Genomic DNA, 19,628 nt, shown 5'->3' with positions numbered 1-19,628 from the left:
CTCCAGTCCATATTCCACCCGTCCTGGTCCCCTAACACCAGCCCTGGGAAGCCAGTGCTGCCATCACTCACATTTGGAAATGGAGCAAGTGGAGTACAATTGAGTGATTGGCCTGAGACCTCTCCTAAACTCAGCCTTCCTGCTCCAGAACCCATCCCCCATATCTGCAGGTATCCATCTGGGCCCATCCTCACCACCTTTGTGGGACGCAGGGACGAGGGGAACTGGCCTTTTTCTCAAGTCTTCTACCAACATCCAATAAATTGGCAGGCCACCTTTTTAGGCTGCAAGTAAGGTAAAAATCTCAGATCCTTCACAGCTCTTGACATCAACCTCCCATGGCACAAAGCCATTTTGTGGCAGCTAAGACTAAGAGGAAGCTCTTTGCCATATGGCACCGAACCATCTGGGGTCTTTCACCCACCTGTCCTAGCTCTAACCCTGTGGTCAAATCCAATCTTCTTTTCCTATGGCAACCCTTCAAGAATCCTAAAACCCCATTCCACTTCATGTTTTCCCTTCCCGAGTAAAGACCCAGAGTCCTTCATCCCACAGAAGTTACAGTTTCATGTCACTGCTGTGAAGCAGTGAAGACAACTATATAGCTCTCTGGCAGCCACAGAGGAAGTCAAGGTGTCTTCTGGTTGTCTGACTTGGACTGCTGCTACATGGCACGTCCCTGTGATGTGTTCCTAGCTGGCTGTAGGACACCACAGACAGGACTCATGGCTGACTTGAAGAGTTGGATCTTAGTTTGGATCTAACTAGCATGCTCCCTCTTCATGCCAGGCTTCAGATGGACTGAAGGGTCCTGTGCACTGCTGTCACTTCTGTCTAGCTTGGTGGTGACTCCACAGCAGCGTCCTTTCCCTGTGACTAACCTTTTTCATCCAATGAACTAACAAAGCCCAAGCTTTCCCTGCCATAGGGATATCTACTCACACCAGCCCTGTGGGCTGCCTATCCCCACACAGTCCACTCCACTGTTAAGAGAGAACGAGGGGACGTGGCCTGGCCTGCTCGGAGTGCCCCAGGCTGGTTTCTATGCTCTCAAGCTTTCGTGATCCACTCTGGAACCTTGTCAATAACTGAGTTAGGCCAGGCATGGTGGCTCACACCTATAATCCCAGCACTTTGGGATGCTGAGGTGAGTGGATCACTTGAAGTCAGGAGTTCGAGACCAGCCTGACCAACATGGTGAAACCCCATATCTACTAAAAATACAAAAAAATTAGCCAGGCATAGTGGTACCCGCCTGTAATCCCAGCTACTTAGGAGGCTGAAGCAGGAGAATCGCTTGAACATTGGAGACAGAGGTTGCAGTGAGCTGAGATCACACCACTGCACTCCAGCCTGGGGACAAGAGAGACTCTGTCTCAAACAAACAAAAACAATCCAAAGAGTTAAGTTTAGCAGGTTAAGTTCTTGTGACTTCTAAACATGGAATATGTCCTTACTCCACATTCGAAAGTCACAAGAACTTAACTTTGTAAATTGCCTTTAAGTATTTATTTATTTATTTTTCTTTGAAAGAGTCTCGCTCTGTCACCCAGGCTGGACTGCAATGACGCAATCTCGGCTCACTGCAACCTCCACCTCCTGGGTTCAAGCAATTCTCCTGCCTCAGCCTCACAAGTAGCTGGGATTACAGGCACCTGCCACCACACCCAGCTAATTTTTTGTATTTTTAGTAGAGATGGGGTTTCGTCGTGTTGGCCAGGCTGGTCGCAAACTCCTGGCCTCAGGTCATCCACCGTCCTCGGCACCACAAAGTGCTGGGATTACAGGCCTGAGCCATCACACCCCACCTTGTCTTTAAGTATTTATTGCCTCTTCTGAAAACAGGCTTTTTGGTTATTTGAATCACAAAATCTGCTACATAAGATTCCTCTTATTCTAATATTGGTTTCTGAAGATGACTTCTTTGTACTGTTTTCAACAATTTGGTTTTGGGGATTTTCATAAAATGGTTCTTTGGCAACCAACGTTTCTTTTTTTTTTTTTTTTTTTGAGACGGAGTCTCACTCTGTCGCCCAGGCTAGAGTGCAGTGGTGTGATCTCAGCCCAGTGCGGCCTCCGCCTCCCAGGTTCAAGAGATTCTCCTGCCTCAGCCTCTCTAGTAACTGGGATTACAGGTGCCTACCACCACATCCAGCTAATTTTTTTTGTATTTTTAGTAAAGATGGGGTTTTGCCATGTTGGCCAGGCTGGTCTTGAACTCCTGACCTCAAGTGATCTGCCTCCCCTGGCCTCCCAAAGTGCTGGGATTACAGGCATGAGCCACCACACCCAGCCAGCAACAAATATTTCAACACTAAAGAGTTCAATCACATTCCCTTTGGAAGTACGTATTGGTAGGAATAAGTTTTTTTTTTTTTTTTGAGAGGGAGTTTTGCTCTTGTTGCCCAGACTGGAGCGCAATGGCGCAATCTCAGCTCACTGTAACCTCCATCTCCTGGGTTCAAGCGATTCTCCTGGCTGAGCCTCCCAAGTTGCTGGGATTACAGGCGCCCACCACCAGGCCCAGCTAATTTTTTTTGTATTTTTAGTAAAGATGGGGTTTTGCCATGTTGGCCAGGCTGGTCTCAAACTCCTGACCTCAGGTGATCCACTTGCCTCGGCCTCCCAAAGTGCTGGGATTACAGGCATGAGCCACTGCACCCGGCCAGGAATAAGTATTTTAGAACTGGTTTTCCAATCTTTCATGACTTCATAATGTTCATAAACTACCTTCTGAATTATATCTACAATTAAAATCAAAATCTCCATTAACGGAATTTGACAAAGACCTTTCCTTCCTCTGAACTCAAATAGCCATGAGTACTTCTCATACATAATTCACTTTTCTCCCAAGAATGGAAAAAATACAGCCCTCACGCCAAAAACAGAAGTGAAAAAAACCAAACAAACGAACAAAAACCCACCAGACATCCCATTCCCCAGGATGCTGTCAGGCCCCTGCTGCCCAGCCCGAGAATGTTCTCTGTGCATACACAGTGCTCTCAAAGGCCTTAATTTCTGTACATCCATGCAAACTACTCATATGTCCTCACACTGACTATATTTTTCCATAGTTTTTGCTCACACTGCCTTCCACTATGCAGTCCAGATGTTGTCACCCTCCCACCCACCGCTGCCCCTCTTCTGTTCGGTCTTAAGTGCCTTGCAGGTGGTCACACTCAGTGCTTAAGAGACCATGGATTCCAGGAGGGCAGCTTCTCTGCAGCCTCTGTCCACAGAGCCTTGTGTCTGGTTGTGATAGGAGCTCAACAGCTCATAAACCTAGGGGGATACTCTTCCTCCCAAAAACAACTCCAGTGTGTCCTGCAGTTGATGGCAAAATTATTTTTTACGTGTGACTCTTTGTCAGAAAACAGGGCTGCCCTCATTAGGTCTCAACCATTACAGCTACAGGGCCAGGCACAGTGGCTCACGCCTGTAATCCCAGCACTCTAGGAGGCTGAGGCGGGTGGATCACAAGGTCAGGAGATCAAGACCATCCTGGCTAACATGGTGAAACCCCGTCTCTACTAAAAATACAAAAAAATTAGCTGGGCATGGTGGCGGGCACCTGCAGTCCCACCTACGGGGGGACTGAGGCAGAATGGCATGAACCCAGGAGGCGGAGTTTGCAGTGAGCCGAGATCGCGCCACTGCACTCCAGCCTGGGTGACAGAGCGAGACTACATCTCAAAAAAAACAAAAAACAAAAAAAACCCATTACAGCTACAGGAGATGGAAGTAGCGGAGGGAGAAGGCAGAGTAGCACAATTAGTAGGAAGCAGAAAAGAACTGACAATTACAGGCAAGAGCTGAGCCCAGGGAGACAGGATGCAGCTCCCAACAAAGGCCAGAGAGGCAGTGCAGAAAGGAGGAGGAATGAGGCATCTGGAGGGCGTGGATTTTAGGAGCAACGTGCTATGCAAATAACCCTGCAGAAAGAAGGTGAGAGGTGTAACTACAAATAAAACTGCAAAAAGGTGAAAGAAGCCAGGAGTCCAAGACCAGTCTGGGCAACATGGCAAAACCCCATCTCTACTAAAAATACAAAAAAATCAGCCGGGCATGGTTGTGCATGCCTGTAGCCCCAGCTGCCAGGGAGGCTGAGGCACAAGATTGCTTAAACCCAGGAGGTAGAGGCTGTAGTGAGCTGAGATCACACCACTGCACTCCAGCCTGGGAGACAGAGTGATTCTGCCTCCAAAAAAAAAAAAAAAGGAAATGGAACTAGGCGGGGCATGGTGGCTCATGCCTGTAATCCCAGCACTTTGGGAGGCCGAGGCAGGAGGACTGCTTGAGCCCAGGAGTTTGAGACCAGCCTGGGCAACATAGGGAGAACCCATTTATTATTATTATTTTTTAATAAAATAGGGATGGGGTCCCGCTATATTGACCGAACTGGTTTTGAACTCCTAGGCTCAAGCGATCCTCTCACCCCAGCCTCCCAACATGCTGGGAATATAGGTGTGAGCCACTGCACCCAGTCCCCATCTCTATTAAAAAAAAAAAAAGGAAAGGGAAAGGGAGAAAGAAAGGGAACTAGAAATCAATAACAGAACTGGAAAACTCACAATTATGGGGAAATTAAATGTACTCTCTAACAAGCAATGGGTCAAAGAAGAAATCACAAGGGAAATTATAAAATATCCTGAGAAACAAAAATGACATACCAAAACTGAAGTTATGCAGCAAAAGTAGTGCTCAAAGGGAATCTACAGCTTTAAATACCTACATTGAAAAAGCAGGTCTGAAGTCAATAATCTAACTAGACACTTGAAGGAACAAAGAGGAAGAACACAATCCTAGGATACAGAAGTAAACAGTGAGCACAGAGGAGACAAATCAAAGTAGAACACAAACACACACACACATTAATGAAACCTTCCTTGAATAGATCAACAAAACTGAAAAAACTTTAGCCAGACTGATGAAAGGAAAAAGAGAAAAGACTCATATTATTACAATAAGAAATGAGGCCGGGCATGGTGGCTCATGCCCGTAATCCCAGCACTTTGGGAGGCTAAGGCAGGCAGATCGCTTGAATCTATGAGTTCAAGACCAGCCTGTGCAATATGGCAAAACCCCATCTCTACAAAAAAATATAAAAATAAGCTGGGCGTGGTGGCTCATGCCTTCAGTCCCACCTACTCTGGAGGCTGAGGTGGGAGGATCGCTTGAGCCTGGGAGGTTGAGGCTGTGGTGAGCCGTGATCATGTCACTGTACTCCAGCCTGGGCAACAGAACGAGACCCTGTATCAAAAAAAAAAAAAAAAAAAAAAAAAATCTATATACAAATGGATCAAAGATCCAAATTTAAGAGCTAAAACTAGAAAACTCTTAGAAGAAAACTCAGGAAAATCTGCATGACCTTGGATTTGGCAAGTGTCTTAAAAATCAAACCAAAGCACGGGCAACAAAATTAAAAATAGGTAAGTTGGACTTCTTTATTAAAAATTTAAGGCCAGGTGTGACGGATCACATCTGTTAAGTCCCAGAGCTTTCAGAAGCCAAGCCAGAAGGACCACCTGAGCCCAGGAGTTCAAGACTAGCCTGAGCAACACAGCAAGACTCCGTCTCTACAGAAAAAAAAAAAATTAAAATTAGCTGGGTATCGCAGCATGTGCCTGTAGTGCCAGCAACTTGGGAAGACTGCTTGAACTCACGAGTTTGGGGCTGCAGTGAGCCATTACTGAGCCACTGCATTCCAGCCTGGATGACAGAGCAAGACCCCGTCTCTAAAAATAAAAATTAAATTAAAAAATTTAAAACATTAGTGCATCAGGCCAGGCACGGTGGCTCACGCCTGTAATCCCAGAACTTTGGGAGGCTGAGGTGGGTGGATCACTTGAGGTCGGGAGTTCGAGACCAGCCTGGCCAACATGGTAAAACCCTGTCTCGGCTGGGCGCGGTGGCTCAAGCCTGTAATCCCAGCACTTTGGGAGGCTGAGACGGGCGGATCACGAGGTCAGGAGTTCGAGACCATCCTGGCTAACACTGTGAAACCCCGTCTCTACTAAAAAATACAAAAAGCTAGCTGGGCGAGGTGGCGGGCGCCTGTAGTCCCAGCTACCCGGGAGGCTGAGGCAGGAGAATGGCGTAAACCTGGGAGGCGGAGCTTGCAGTGAGCTGAGATCCGGCCACTGCACTCCAGCCCGGGCGACAGAGCGAGACTCCGTCTCAAAAAAATTAGCCACCTCTGGTGGTACACACTTGTAGTCCCAGCTAATCGGGAGGCTGAGGTGGGAGAATCACTTGAACCCAGAAGGCAGAGGTTGCAGTGAGATGAGACCGTGCCACTGCACTCTGGCCTCGGCAACAAAGCGAGATCCTGTCTCAAAACAAACAAAACACAAAAAACAAACAAAACCTACACATCCTTAGTATGAAGAAAATGGAAAGCAAAATCACAATGAGACAGCACTACATACCAACTAGAATGGCTGTAACGTAAAAAGAAAAAAAGTAAAATAACAAATGTTAGGAAGGATGTGGACAAACTGGAACCTTTGCAGTGGGAATTTAAGATGTTATAGAATGGGCCCGATGGCTTATGCCTGTAATCCCAGCACTTTGGGAGGCTGAGGCAGGTGGATCACTTGAGGTCGGGAGTTCAAGCCCAGCCTGGCCAACACGGAGAAACCCAGTCACGAAAGTACAAAAATTAGCCAAAATTGCTTGAACCCAGAAGACGGAGGTTGCAGAGAACCGAGATTGTATCACTGCACTCCCCAGCCTGGGCAACAGAGCAAGACTCTGTCTCAAAAACAAAAATTAGCTGGGCATGGTGGTGCACACCTGCAATCCCAGTTACTCGGGAGGCTGATGTATAAGAATCACTTGACCCCAGGAGGCTGAGGTTGCAGTGAACCGAAATCATACCACTGCACTCCAGCCTGGGTGACAGAGTAAGACTGTCTCAAAAAATAAAATAAAATGGAATAAAATAAAAAGAAATTGGCGGCTGGGTGCAGTGGCTCACGCCTGTAATCCCAGCACTTTGGGAGGCCAAGGCGGACGGATCACGAGGTCAGGAGATCAAGACCATCCTGGCTAACGCAGTGAAGCCCTGTCTCTACTAAAAAAATACAAAAAATTAGCCGGGCGTGGGTGGTGGCGGGCGCCTGTAGTCCCAGCTACTTGGGAGGGTGAGGCAGGAGAATGGCGTGAACCCGGGAGAGGGAGCTTGCAGTGAGCCCAGATCATGCCACTGCACTCCAGCCTGGGCAACAGAGCAAGACTCCGTCTCAAAAAACAAAAAAAGAAAAAAGAAAAGAAATTGGCTGAGTGTGGTGGCACACACCTGTATTCCTGGCTACTCAGGAGGATTTCTTGAGCCCAGAAATTCAAGGCTACAATGGGCCATGATCGCACCACTGCACCCTAGCCTGGGTGATTAGCACAAAACTCTACCTCAAAATAACAAAACATTATTATGAAGTTATGAAATGGTTTATTAAAAGCTGTATGAAGGCCAGGCGCGGTGGCTCATGCCTGTAATCCCAACACTTTGGGAGACCGAGGTGGATGGATCACAAGGTCAAGAGACCAAGACCATCCTGGACAACATGGTGAAACCCCGTCTTTACTAAAAATACAAAAATTAGCTGCGTGTGGTGGCACGCACCTGTGGTTCCAGCTACTTGGGAAGCTGAGGCAGGAGAATCGCTTCAATCCGGGAGGCAGAGGTCGCAGTGAGCAGAGATCATGCCACTGCACTCCAGCCTGGCGACAGAGCGAGACTCCATCTCAATTAAAAAAAAAAAAAAAAAACTGCATGAAAAAAGGCTGAGAGGAAGTATGCTGAAGGTTAAGAATAAACACGTTCACTGGGCTAGAAGCTTCAAGAAGGTTCACCACCATACCTCTAGTTCCTAAAGGGCAATACCCAAAACATAACTGAATTTCTTGATGATGTGATTATGGGTAATATTTTCTTCCTTAGACGTTACCTTAGAATCTTCGATGAAAAAAAATTACAAAAAAACAAATGTTTAAAGGGAATAGACCTGAGTTGCATTGGCAACAATGAAGTCTCTAGGAAGTACCTCCCCAGCCTCCCCTCCCACCTGCCCTCCTCTGTGCATTACGACCAGGGCAATCACTAAGTGGCTACCCAAGGATAGCACCCTCCACTAAGGACCAGGGCTGGGCTGCCATGCCTTCATCGACGTGGTTCTGCTTTCACCCCAACTGGGCAGACCTCAGGTGAATTTGTATAGTAGATTCCCATGCTGGCCCAGTCCGTCCAATGCAGGAAGACCTAAGGCTCAGGTTGGGGTACAAGTGTGGACCTTGGGGATGTCAGATGTCAAGAATGCCTTAACTGCTCTGGAGAAAGAAGAAGACTTCGTTGAAACACTCCTCATACAAACCTAGGGGCCCTGGAAGACAGCAATGGAAAGGACCAAGAAGAAGTGGTATACACAGGGACAAGAGCAGCCCTGACTGTGGCTTAATGTCTCCAAGGCGAAACTTTGGCCTGGATAGCTCCCCAGAGCCTCAGCCCAAGCGCACTGGGATTCTACCAGCCAGCCTCCACCTTTGGGCTAGTAAGATCTTAGCCCACTGCTCCACAGCTCCTGCCAGCGTGAAACCAGAGGGAGGCCTTTGCATGAGTTGGGGCAGAACATGCCCAGCAGCAGTCTACCCTTGGAGCCAGCCAGCAGGCTCTCAGGCCACTAAACTCTCAGGGCCAGACTGCCCAAGCCTTACCACTTAAAACCATTCCATTCATTTTTATCATTTTCCAAAGAGCCACAGATTAACTGTTCACTTCTTTGCTCGGTAGGCTACACAATCTCAATTAGAAAAGGGACAAGATGGCTGGGCGCAGTGGCTCAAGCCTGTAATCCCAGCACTTTGGGAGGCCGAGACGGGCGGATCACGAGGTCAGGAGATCGAGACCATCCTGGTTAACACGGTGAAACCCCGTCTCTACTAAAAAATACAAAAAACTAGCCGGGCGAGGTGGCGGGCACCTGTAGTCCCAGCTACTCGGGAGGCTGAGGCAGGAGAATGGCGTAAACCTGGGAGGCAGAGCTTGCAGTGAGCTGAGATCCGGCCACTGCACTCCAGCCTGGGCGACAGAGCGAGACTCCGTCTCAAAAAAGAAAGAAAGAAAGAAGGAAAGAAAGAAGGAAAGAAAGAAGGAAAGAAAGGAAGGAAGGAAGGAAGGAAAGGAAGGAAGGAAGGAAGGAAGGAAGGAAGGAGGAAGGAAGGAAGGAAGGAAGGAGGAAGGAAGGAAGGAGGAAGGAAGGAAGGAAGAAAGGAAAGAAAAGAAGGAAAGAAGGGGAGGGGAGGGGAGGGGAGGGGAGGGGAGGGGAGGGGAGGGAGGGAAGGGAAGGGAAGGAAGGAAAGGAAGGAAGGAAAGGAAGGAAAGGAAAGGAAAAGGAAAGGAAGGAAAAGGAAAGGAAAGGAAGGAAAGGAAGAAAGGAAAGGAAAGAAGGAAGAAAGGAAGAAGGAAGAAAGAGAAAGGAAGGAAAGAAAAGAAAGGAAGAAAAGAAAGAAGAAGAAGAAGAAGAGAAAGAAGAAGAAAAGAAGAAAAAGAAGAAAGAAAGAAAAGAAAAGAAAGAATAATAGACCTTCCAGCCTCCCCGCCCCCCCATCACGTAGTTTCCTCTTTACCGCTTGCTCTTCCGTCCTCCTTCCTTCGGCCTTCTCGGTAGTTAGGGTTTTTGTCTTTCGTTTGTATGACAGATCACAAAAGGGACAAGATGTCAGATGGTCTCGGCCATTTTCAGGTCCCTAGAGTAGGCAAGGGCTGTACTCACAGGCCAACCACTCCCTTGCAGAGGTGTGTCTGCCACCCATACCCTTTGCCCTGAGCCCTAACACCATCAAGCCTAAAGAAATCTAAAGGACTCATCTTCAAAATCAGACTGGAAGCTCCCAGATTTAAACATTCTGAGCATACTAAATCATTACAAAGCATATCTTTCCTTAGTTATCTAAATGATTATGGAAATAAACTACAAATCCAATAACTGCTGATCAAATTCAGAGACTTTAAAAAAAAAAAAAAGCATGACCTTATAACAAGCATCAAGAAGAAAGCATCTATAGGAGGAAGCATGTTCCATGCTCTGTTTTGGCAAAGTAGCCAATCCACCCATGAGAAAAAATTATACACAGGACAGGGTTAGGCGCAGGGCAAGGGCCTGAGGCTCAGATGTGCAAAGTGGGAAAGAAAAGAAAGAGTGAAGGTGAGTGGATGAGGAAGAACAGGAAAGGAGGGCACTCACACAGGACAAGGCTGTGAGCTGGGGTAGCTGGAAGGCTACACAACGACCAAGTGAGGCTGCCTGGTGGAGAGATGGTGCAGCTTCCAGGGAGAAGGCATGAATGGAGACACGTGTGGGAATCCTTCAAGTCCAGCATAATCATCTATGATGCTAAAAGTAGTAGGGTCCCCAGAGACAAAACAGAACAGGAGAACAGCAGGAGACTAACAAGAGCCACGTTTAAGAGTGAGGAGGAAAGAGTGGCAAGACAAGAGAGAGTGGCAGGCTGGTCACAGGACTGGGGCCTGGAATGCTGCCCATGCTCCAAAAGCTCAGGAGGCAAGCAAAGGCCATGACGCCAGTGCTGCCGAGCTAGAGGTGTGACAACAGTGGGGGCAGCCTGTGGGCTGGGTGTGATGTGGTTTCAGGAGAGGAAGGGGGACTGCAAACTGGAGTTAATTATAAGACAAGCCTCTTGAAGGGGAGGGGATGAAAGGATGCAGAAAAGAGTAGACACTAAGAGGGTGCTAAGTTCCAGGGAAGGCCATTGTTAGGAGGGGCTTGAGCCCATCAGAAGGCAGAAGTCTGTAAGATGGGGGAACTGGGCTGTGGGGGCAGACTCTGGAGGCATAAGTCCTAGAAAAAGACATGGGGTGAGGGGAACATGTGGGCAATGAGGAAAAGGGACTTGAGACAAATGGAAGGCACAGGTTGGAGGGGACCAGGAATAAAGCCCGAAATACAGGTATCCAAAGGGTTAGAGACATGAATGCAAAACCAAGAGAGAAAGCAAAATATCTAGAGGGGAATACTTGTCCCCGCCCAAGGAGCTCAGAGAAGAAGGTCCTGCTGATCCATCAGGCCAGGCCAGGGAAGCCAGGAAAAGAGCAGGAGCACAGACACACTCCTTTTCTCTGTGTCCACAGATCTGCAAAGCTCAAGAGCCCCTGAATTTGACAAAACCAGTGCCAAGATGTGACTCTACTCAGGACCCAAGGCTACACTCCCTACTTTATCACCCTAGAGCGACAGCCACTTCTGTGTATCTGCTGGCTGCCTAGACTAAGAGCCTACTAAGGAGCAGAAAAACAAGCCCAACAGCACACACATCACCTTAAAGAATAATCTGGTAGGAAGTGGAAGTGTTCAATACTCACAGGAACAATAAGCCCTTGCCAAGTCAATAAATTAGCTTCATCAACCTGGATGTTACGGAAGTTTTTCATCCCACATTTGCGGATTTCTTCAAGCTCCTGTTGATTGACAAAGCATAAAGGGGTGTCAAATAGGGGAAAGCACCACATATTAAGATCCCTCCTGATGCCCTCAAATTAAACCAAGTGCCAACAATGCCAATGTCAAAATTGGAGAGTGAGGACTAAACTGTGCTTGGAGTGGTTAAGGAGGCATGGAGCTGCCATGGTGGTCCCCTCTGCAAAGTCGTTGCCTCTACCCATGCCCCAGACCAAGACAAGTCCCCACCTCAGTGAATCCCCCTAAACACGACAGAGGGAACTGTGCTTCTGCGGATGTACCACCTCCTCTTTGGGTTGGTCATCATGCCTGTTTAAATCCCTCAGCACCCTGCATAGGGCAGACACGTGGCAGGAGCTATACCGAGGTGCTGTACACCTGATACCTTCCAATCAAGATTCATTAAGCACTGATTAGGCATCAGATGCTGAGAACCTAAAGATGAATAAAACTGGGGACTGGGAACAAACCAGACACAAAACACATATCCAGTTTTCTCCCCAATGCTGTAAGTGTGATTTCAGAAGAACTCCACCTCAACATGGGCACACAGCAAAGAGAACCATCCAGTCTGGGACTGGGGAGGGAGTGGGGGTGGGGTGGGGATGGGAAACCTTCACTGAGCCTCAGTTTCCTCAGCTGCAAAACAGACCCAGAATGCAGAAAAGGAAGGGGAAGCCATGCTGTGGGCAACAGGACCCCTTGCAAATATGTGGGGTTATTGGTGTATGAACAGTCAATGCAGCAAGTGCCACTTCACCCAGAAAGCACAACTTTACGACTTCAGGGTTCTGCCTGAGATGTCTTCAGAACTGTCACCTGTTTTTCAACTGTGCACCAGCCTGACATTTCCCATTGCCTCTAACACCTCAATTAATGCCTGGCAGGTGCTATAACCCAAGCCACCCAGCATGCCCTCCCGCCAGCACACCAGCCTTGCCAACATTCCTCCACTCTGACACACGAGTGCCACTCAACCTGCCTCAGCCCAGCCTCCCATCCAGTGGCACAACAGCTGCCTCCACACCTGTCAGGCACCTTCTCTTCTGCAGCCCGAGCACCATCCAGCTAAGCCCTGCCTCCTTTGTCAGGCTGCTTCCTCTGGCCCAGCTCCAGCACCCTCCAGAACCTCCTTATATGGTGCTTCAACTCACAGTGGCATGGGGGCTCCCTATCAGCCCTCACATCAAGCCCAAAAAGCTCATACTTCCATCACACAGTGGTAGTTTAAAAGGCACCCTGAGGCTACACAGGCAGGGAAGAAAACAATTTGCAAGGAAGGGGGAACCAGAGTTCAGGTTACTGGTTATGAGTAGGAAGATGTGCTGGGCGCCCAGCCCAGAGCAGCAGAGAGGGAGTGCGCGCTGAATGAACACACGGAAGAGGTGGAACACACTGGTGCTTCATAGCAGGCAACAGGCACAAGTTTCTCCTCACAGGGTGCTCCTGCCTGTCACCCTAATCTGCCCACCACAATCACCTGGACTTGGGCCCAGCCCCAGAAATTCTGGTCCAGCAAGGGTGGGTGGATCTTGAACACAGGGATTTCTCACAGGCTGTGCCTGTGGTGAGAAGAGGCACTGCTGGGAGAGATGACGGATCCATTTCTCCCTGAGGTGTTAGCAGCATGGGCTGCAACCTCCTGCAGCGAGGAATGGGGTGGCCTGGCCCCTCTCCACCTGCATGAGGTACCTCTTTCCCTGTATAAGGAGGTACGGAACCTGAGGGATCACTCCAACCTGCCAGCTGCTACCTGGTACTCATCAGAAATGCTCCCCTGGGGATCATGAAGCCTGGGCAGACTCAGGAAGGGGAAGACATCTCACACCCACACTGCCACCTCCTTCCACTCTCCAAATAGAATGTAAACTCAACGAGGGCAGGGATCAGGAAGCCCCAGTCCCGCCAGGGCCTAGCTCACAGTGGTGCTCAAATATGTGCTTAATGACCAGGTTGGTGGGTGGATGGGAAGCTGGGGCTTTGGCAGGAAAAAAGAATCTGGGGTGGGAAGGATTTTCTATAAATACAATTCCAATGTTTGGCTTTTTTGACCTTGGCTCAAGACACTAGAGTAAGATTCTTGGCTAAGGACAGAATATAACATGCATGTCCCTTAAGGCTGGAGTCCTAGCAAACAAAATGTTTTAAACCAAATACAGATAGGAAAAAAATATGCCAGATAGAACTTTGAAACTAGACAACTAGCAAAAGAAGAAACAACAGTGAAGATATCTAACATTTATGGGAGAAAACAAATTTTAACATCTGTAAATATAGTTTATGGTTTCAAAAATCCACACTCCAACAGTATAAAGTATGGGTGATGGCCGGGTGCGCTGGCTCATGCCTGTAATCCCAGCACTTTGGGAGACCGAGGTGGGTGGATCACCCGAGGTCAGGAGTTTGAGACAAGCCTGGCCAACATGGTGAAACCCCATTTCTACTAAAAATACAAAAATTAGCTGGGCGTGGTGGCGGGCACTTGTAATCCCAGCTACTCGGGAGGCTGAGGTAGGAGAATCACTCGAACCCGGGAGGCAGAGGTTGCAGTGAACCAAGATCGTACCACTGCACTCCAGCTTGGGCGACAAGAGCCAAACTGTCTCAAAAAAAAAAAAAAAAAAAGTATGGGTGATAAACACAAAGTAAATTCCACAAGAATTACAAAAATATGGCAAGATGGAACTTAACTGTAACATGAGAGTGAAAAACTATCTCGCTCAAGAAAAAGGAGAGGAAGCAGTCAGTGAGGAGCACTATGGGCAGGGGTGCAGAAAGGACACTTACTGGTGCTTTGGGATCAAGGAAATCCATAGGATCCACAGACAAAGAGAAAAGCAATACTGCCATGGGAGTGAGCCACACACTTGGCCAGAAAGAAGAATGGGTAACCCTGAGGATGCTAATGAGAGCAGGATTGGGAAGCTCAGAGAATCCAAAGCAGGGTTATCAGACAAACTCCTAACTTACCTTGCCGTCAAGTTAAGCTCTCCAAAGACAGAAGAGGCAACCTCCTTTACATAATTCTAACCAACAAGGAAGAACTGATTATAAGGTGGAAGTGAGAGAAACAGACAAACAAACAAACAGGCCCTGACATCTTCAGAGAAGGATGAGCATCCCATAAAGTTTCTTAACAGGGTGTTGCGGGAATCCAGATACGACTCTGCACTTGAGCCTCCCAGGCCCTTACCTTGAGACAGATGCCAGGCATTGTGACCAACCCACCCCAATTTCCCAACATCCTCTACAGCTTCCACTGAGAACCACAGGCACTATGAATGGCCAGGATGCTAAAAGACCTGCATTGCACAAGATCAGCCCTGTGGACAGAAACTATTTAGCCCAAAATGCCAATCATGCCTCCACTGAGGAAAACAACTTCAAGAAGATAAATTCAGGCCGGGCACAGTGGTTCACGCCTATAATCCCAGCATTTTGGGAGGTCAAGGCGGGTGGACTGCTTGAGCCCAGGAATTCAAGACCAGCCTGGCCAACATGGCAAAACACTGTCTCTAGTAAAAAAAAGTACAGCCCGGGTGCGGTGGCTCACGCCTGTAATCCCAACACTTAAGTAGGCCAAAGCAGGTAGATCACGAGGGCAGGAGTTCAAGACCAGCCTAGCCAAGATGGTGAAACCCCATCTCTACTAAAAATACAAAAGATTAGCCAGGCATGGTGGCAGGCACCTATAATCCCAGCTACTCGGTAGGCTGATGCAGAGAAATGCTTGAATCCGGGAGGTGGAGGTTGTAGTGAGCCAAGATTGCGCCACTGCACTCCAGCCTGAGTGACAGAGAAAGACTCTGTCTCAAAAATAAATAAATAAAAATAAAAAATTAAAAAAAGTAGCCAGGCATGGTGGTGCACGCCTGTGGTCCCAGCTACCTGGGAAGCTGAGAGGTGAAAAGTGGGAGAATCACCTGAGCCCTGGCAGTCAAGACTACGCAGCGAGCCAAGATTACAACCACTGCACTCCAGCCAAGGCAACTGGAGTGAGACCCTATCTCCAAAAAAAAAAGGAAGAAGAAAGAAGAAAAATTGGAAACATTCAGAGATCAGTTCCATCTGAATATCTGAGACTCAAAAGGCCAGATGACTCAAACCCTCAAGATGGTTGTAAACCCTCAAGCAAAACTGTGCCCCGATAACTGAGAATGGTCCTGATAGTGAAGAATTGGGGAAGGAATTGAAGGAAACCAATGTAAACTCCAAGAAGTAGAATTCAAAAGGATGTTACAAATGACAGAAGAAAGGACCTGATAAAAACCACAAGAGCAGCCCAGCTCTAGAACAGAGTTAGGAAAACCAAAGCCAAGAATGACAGATGCTTACAAATAACACTCCCACAAAGGTTTGTTTCAGTTCTGCTCAGAGCAAGAAGCAGCCCAAATCAGCTGCTCAGGGCTAACGGTGCCGTGCTGACAAACGGAGAGAGAAGAGTTCAAGGGAAAGTGCCAGGCAGCTCACATGTTCCCTCTCTTGATGGGGACAGCAGGCTTCCCAACCAGGGCAGGTGGTGTAGGGCAGGTGGTGCAGGAGAAAGAGAGCAATGCTTCTCAGAATGAGGTCCACTTCTGAGCCCAAGTAGACTTCAGTGTATAGAGGGAAACTGAAAGAGCTCAGGGGTGCCACCCAGCTCCTGAAAATGGAAAACAACCATGCCCCAAACTCAAGTCCAGAGCTCGATGCCCACTCCAGGGCGAAATGTGGAGCATGGCAGAGAGGGATGGTTATTTAACAGCTCTGCAAGCATTAACAGGAGAGATGGGCCCTGGGCCCCAGCAGAAGGCCACCGACATAAGTCCTGAGAGGAGATGGGAGACTAGGAGACTGCTGTGTACAGCCAGTGCTCAGTCACACGGCTCAGATGTACACACCTGCGTCTTGGCAAAGCAGTTAACAAAGTTTCTCTTTTGCTTCTTTTTGGGGTCTATAATGAATCCTAGAAAACTGTTCAAAAGCTCCCCAGGTGATCCTCACACAAGGCCAGGTTTCAGAACCCATCAGGAGACATTCATCAAGAAATCTAGGCCGGGCGCGGTGGTTCACGCCTGTAATTCCAGTACTTTGGGAGGTCGAGGTGGGTGGATCATGAGGTCAGGAGATCAAGACCATCCTGGCCAACAGAGTGAAACCCCATCTCTACTAAAAATACAAAAATTAGCTGGACATGGTGGCACGTGCCTGCAGTCCCAGCTACTCGGGAGGCTAAGGCAGGAGAAGAGCTTGAACCAGGGAGTCGGAGGTTGCAGTGAGCTGAGATAGCACCACTGCACTTCAGCCCGGTGACGGAGCGAGACTCTGTCTCAAAAAAAAAAAAAGGTAATCTATGCCAGGGCTAGGCGTGGTGGTTCATGCCTGTAACCCCAGCACTTTGGGTGGCCAAAGCAGGTGGATCACTTAAGGCCAGGAGTTTGAGACCAGCCTGGCCAACATGGTGAAACCCCATCTCTACTACAAACACAAAAATTAGCTAGGCATAGGGGCGCATGCCTGTAGTTCCAGCTACTTGGGAGGCTGAGGCATGAGAACCGCTTGAACCAGTGGGGCAGAGGTTGCAGTGAGCCAAGATCGCACACTGTACTCCAACTCCAGCCTGGGCGACAGAGCGAGACCCTATCTTAAAAAAAAAAAAAAAGGCCAGGCACGGTAGTTCACGCCTGTAACCCCAGCACTTTGGGAGGCTGAGGTGGTTGGATCACGAGGTCAGGAGATGCAGACAATCCTGGCTAACACAGTGAAACCCCATCTCCACTAAAAATACCAAAAATTAGCCAGGTGTGGTGGCAGGCACCTGTAGTCCCAGCTACTCAGGAAGCTGAGGCAGGAAAATCACTCGAACCCAGGAGGCGGCACTTGCAGTGAGCCGAGATGGCACCATTGCAGCCTGGGCGACAGAGTGAGACTCCATCTCAAAAAAAAAAAAAAAGAGGCCAGTGCAGTGGCTCACGCCTGTAATTCCAACACTTTGGGAGGTGAGGCGGGTGGATCACTTGTGGACAGGAGTTCGAGAGCAGCCTGGCCAACATGGTAAAACCCCGTCTCTATTAAAAATACAAAAATTAGCCGGGCATGGTGGCGGGTTCCTGTATTCCCAGCTACTTGGGAGAGTGAGGATGGAGAATCACTGGAACCCAGGAGATGGAGGTTGTGGTGAGCTGTGATCACGCCACTGCACTTGAGCCTGGGTGACAGAGCGAGACTCCGTCTCAAAAAAAAAAAAAAAAAAAAAAAGGGCTGAGTGCAGTGGCTCAAGCCTGTAATCCCAACACTTTGGGAGGCCAAGGCAGGCGGATCACTTGGGGTCAGGAATTCGAGACCAGCCTGGCCAACATGGTGAAACCTTGTCTCTACTAAAAATACAAAAATTAGCTGGGCGTGGTGGCGCGCACCTGTAGTCCCAGCTACTCAGGAGGCTGAGGCAGGAGAATCGCTTGAACCCAGGAGGTGGAGGTTGCAGTGAGCCGAGATCATGCCACTGCACTCCAGCCTGGGCAAAAGAGTGAGACTCTGTCTCAAAAAAATAAAATAAATAAAATAAATCTAGGCCAGGAGCCAGGGGCGGTAGCTCACATCTGTAATCCCAACACTGGGAGGTCAAGGCAGGAGGATCACTTAAGCTCAGAAGCTCAAGACAAGCCTGGGCAATATAGCAAGACCCTATCTCTGCAAAAATTAAAAAATTAGCCAGGTGTGGTGATGTATGCCTGTGGTCCCAGCTACTCAGGAGGCTGACTTCGGATGACCAGTTGAGCCCAAAAGGTTGAAGCTACAGTGAGCCATGATGGCACCACTATACTCCAGCCTAGTCAACAGAGCAAGACCCTGTCTCAAAAAAGAAAAAGAAACAAGAAAAGAAAAGAAATCCAACAGCACCAGACGACTCTTCCCCCTGCAAAATATGTAGGAATCCTCCCATCCAATATTTCCAACTAAAGCTCTTTGGTGCAACCCAAATGAGCAGTGTGCAGAATCCTACCAAGTCAGCCTGGTGATTTTCCCCTCTCTGTCTTTTCCCAGGATGTCTGCTGGAAGGATGTCCCCAACTGTCCTGCCTATCACCGGCCCCACATCCCCAACATGCTCATCACTGAAAGCCTCTCTCAAATGCCCGTTCCTCTAAGGAGCTCCCCAAGCCCTGGCTAAAAGTGATGCTCCTTTCTCTCAACAGCCACTACAATGTTTCTGTACAAAATAAAGAGAGGCTGGATCAAGAAGAGCTGAGGAGAATCGAATGGCTTTAGAACTGGTGGCCTGAAGTCACCCTGGTGGGAAGTGGGCTGAGAGAGATGTAGTCAGGTACCACATATCAGGGAAGGAACGAGTATAGGGTTAAAGACCAAACTTCTAAGGGTCCTTGATAGCAAAACAACACCCCAAGCCACAGAATGAAATATTTTAGAGATCTAGTAAAGACCTGGACTTGGTTCCAAACACTTAATTTTTCAGCTAGTACAAGGCATGAACCTTAGCAGCAGTGTGAAAAACTGACTAGTTTAGCTAACCAATTGTTTGTGCCGTGTTTAACGTCCAGGCTACCCTAAACTATTCAGAGCCAGATGCTGTGTCCAGTTCTGGACATCGTACTTTAGAAGACCACATCAAATAAGGGCTGCTCAGGATAAGAACAGCAAGGACCGTGTCCTACCAGGAACAATCAAAAAGAACCAGGAACCTATGGCCTAAAGAGATGTGAAGATGATACACATCTGTCTTCAAATGTTAAAAAGTTCACCTGCTGGCTAGATGAAGTGGCTTATGCCAGTAGTTCCACATTTTGTTGTTTTTTGTTTGTTTGAGATGGAGTCTCACTCTCCAGGCTGGAGTGTAGAGGCGTGATCTCAGCTCACTCCAACCTCCGCCTCCCAGGCTCAAGCGATTCTTATGCCTCAGCCTCCTGAGTAGCTGGCCTACAGGCATGCACCACCACGCCCAGCTAATTTTTGTACTTTTAGCAGAGATGGGGTTTTGCCATGTTTGCCAGGCTGGTTTCCAACTTCTAACCTCAAATGATCTGCCCACCTTGACCTCCCAAAGTGCTCCCATAATCCCAGCACTTTGGGATGCCGAAGCAGGAAAATCACTTGAGGTCAGGAGTTGAAAATCAGCCTGGGAAACACAGTAAGACCTCATCTCTACAAAAAAATAAAA

General features: G+C 48.4%; 1 protein-coding gene across 2 annotated transcripts in view; it reads right to left on the bottom strand.

The window, feature by feature from the left end:
• Positions 1–19,628, bottom strand: part of UBE2L3 (ubiquitin conjugating enzyme E2 L3) — a 57,384-nt gene that overhangs the window by 19,773 nt on the left and 17,983 nt on the right. For both annotated transcript variants that reach the window (XM_010381786.2, XM_030914868.1), the window contains exon 2: positions 11,378–11,473. In XM_010381786.2, coding sequence (XP_010380088.1) covers positions 11,378–11,473 — 96 coding nt within the window. The remainder of the gene's footprint in view (positions 1–11,377; positions 11,474–19,628) is intronic.

Source organism: Rhinopithecus roxellana, chromosome 13, assembly GCF_007565055.1.
Source record: "Rhinopithecus roxellana isolate Shanxi Qingling chromosome 13, ASM756505v1, whole genome shotgun sequence".
NCBI lineage: Eukaryota > Metazoa > Chordata > Mammalia > Primates > Cercopithecidae > Rhinopithecus > Rhinopithecus roxellana.
This window is presented reverse-complemented; position numbering and strand designations above follow the sequence as displayed.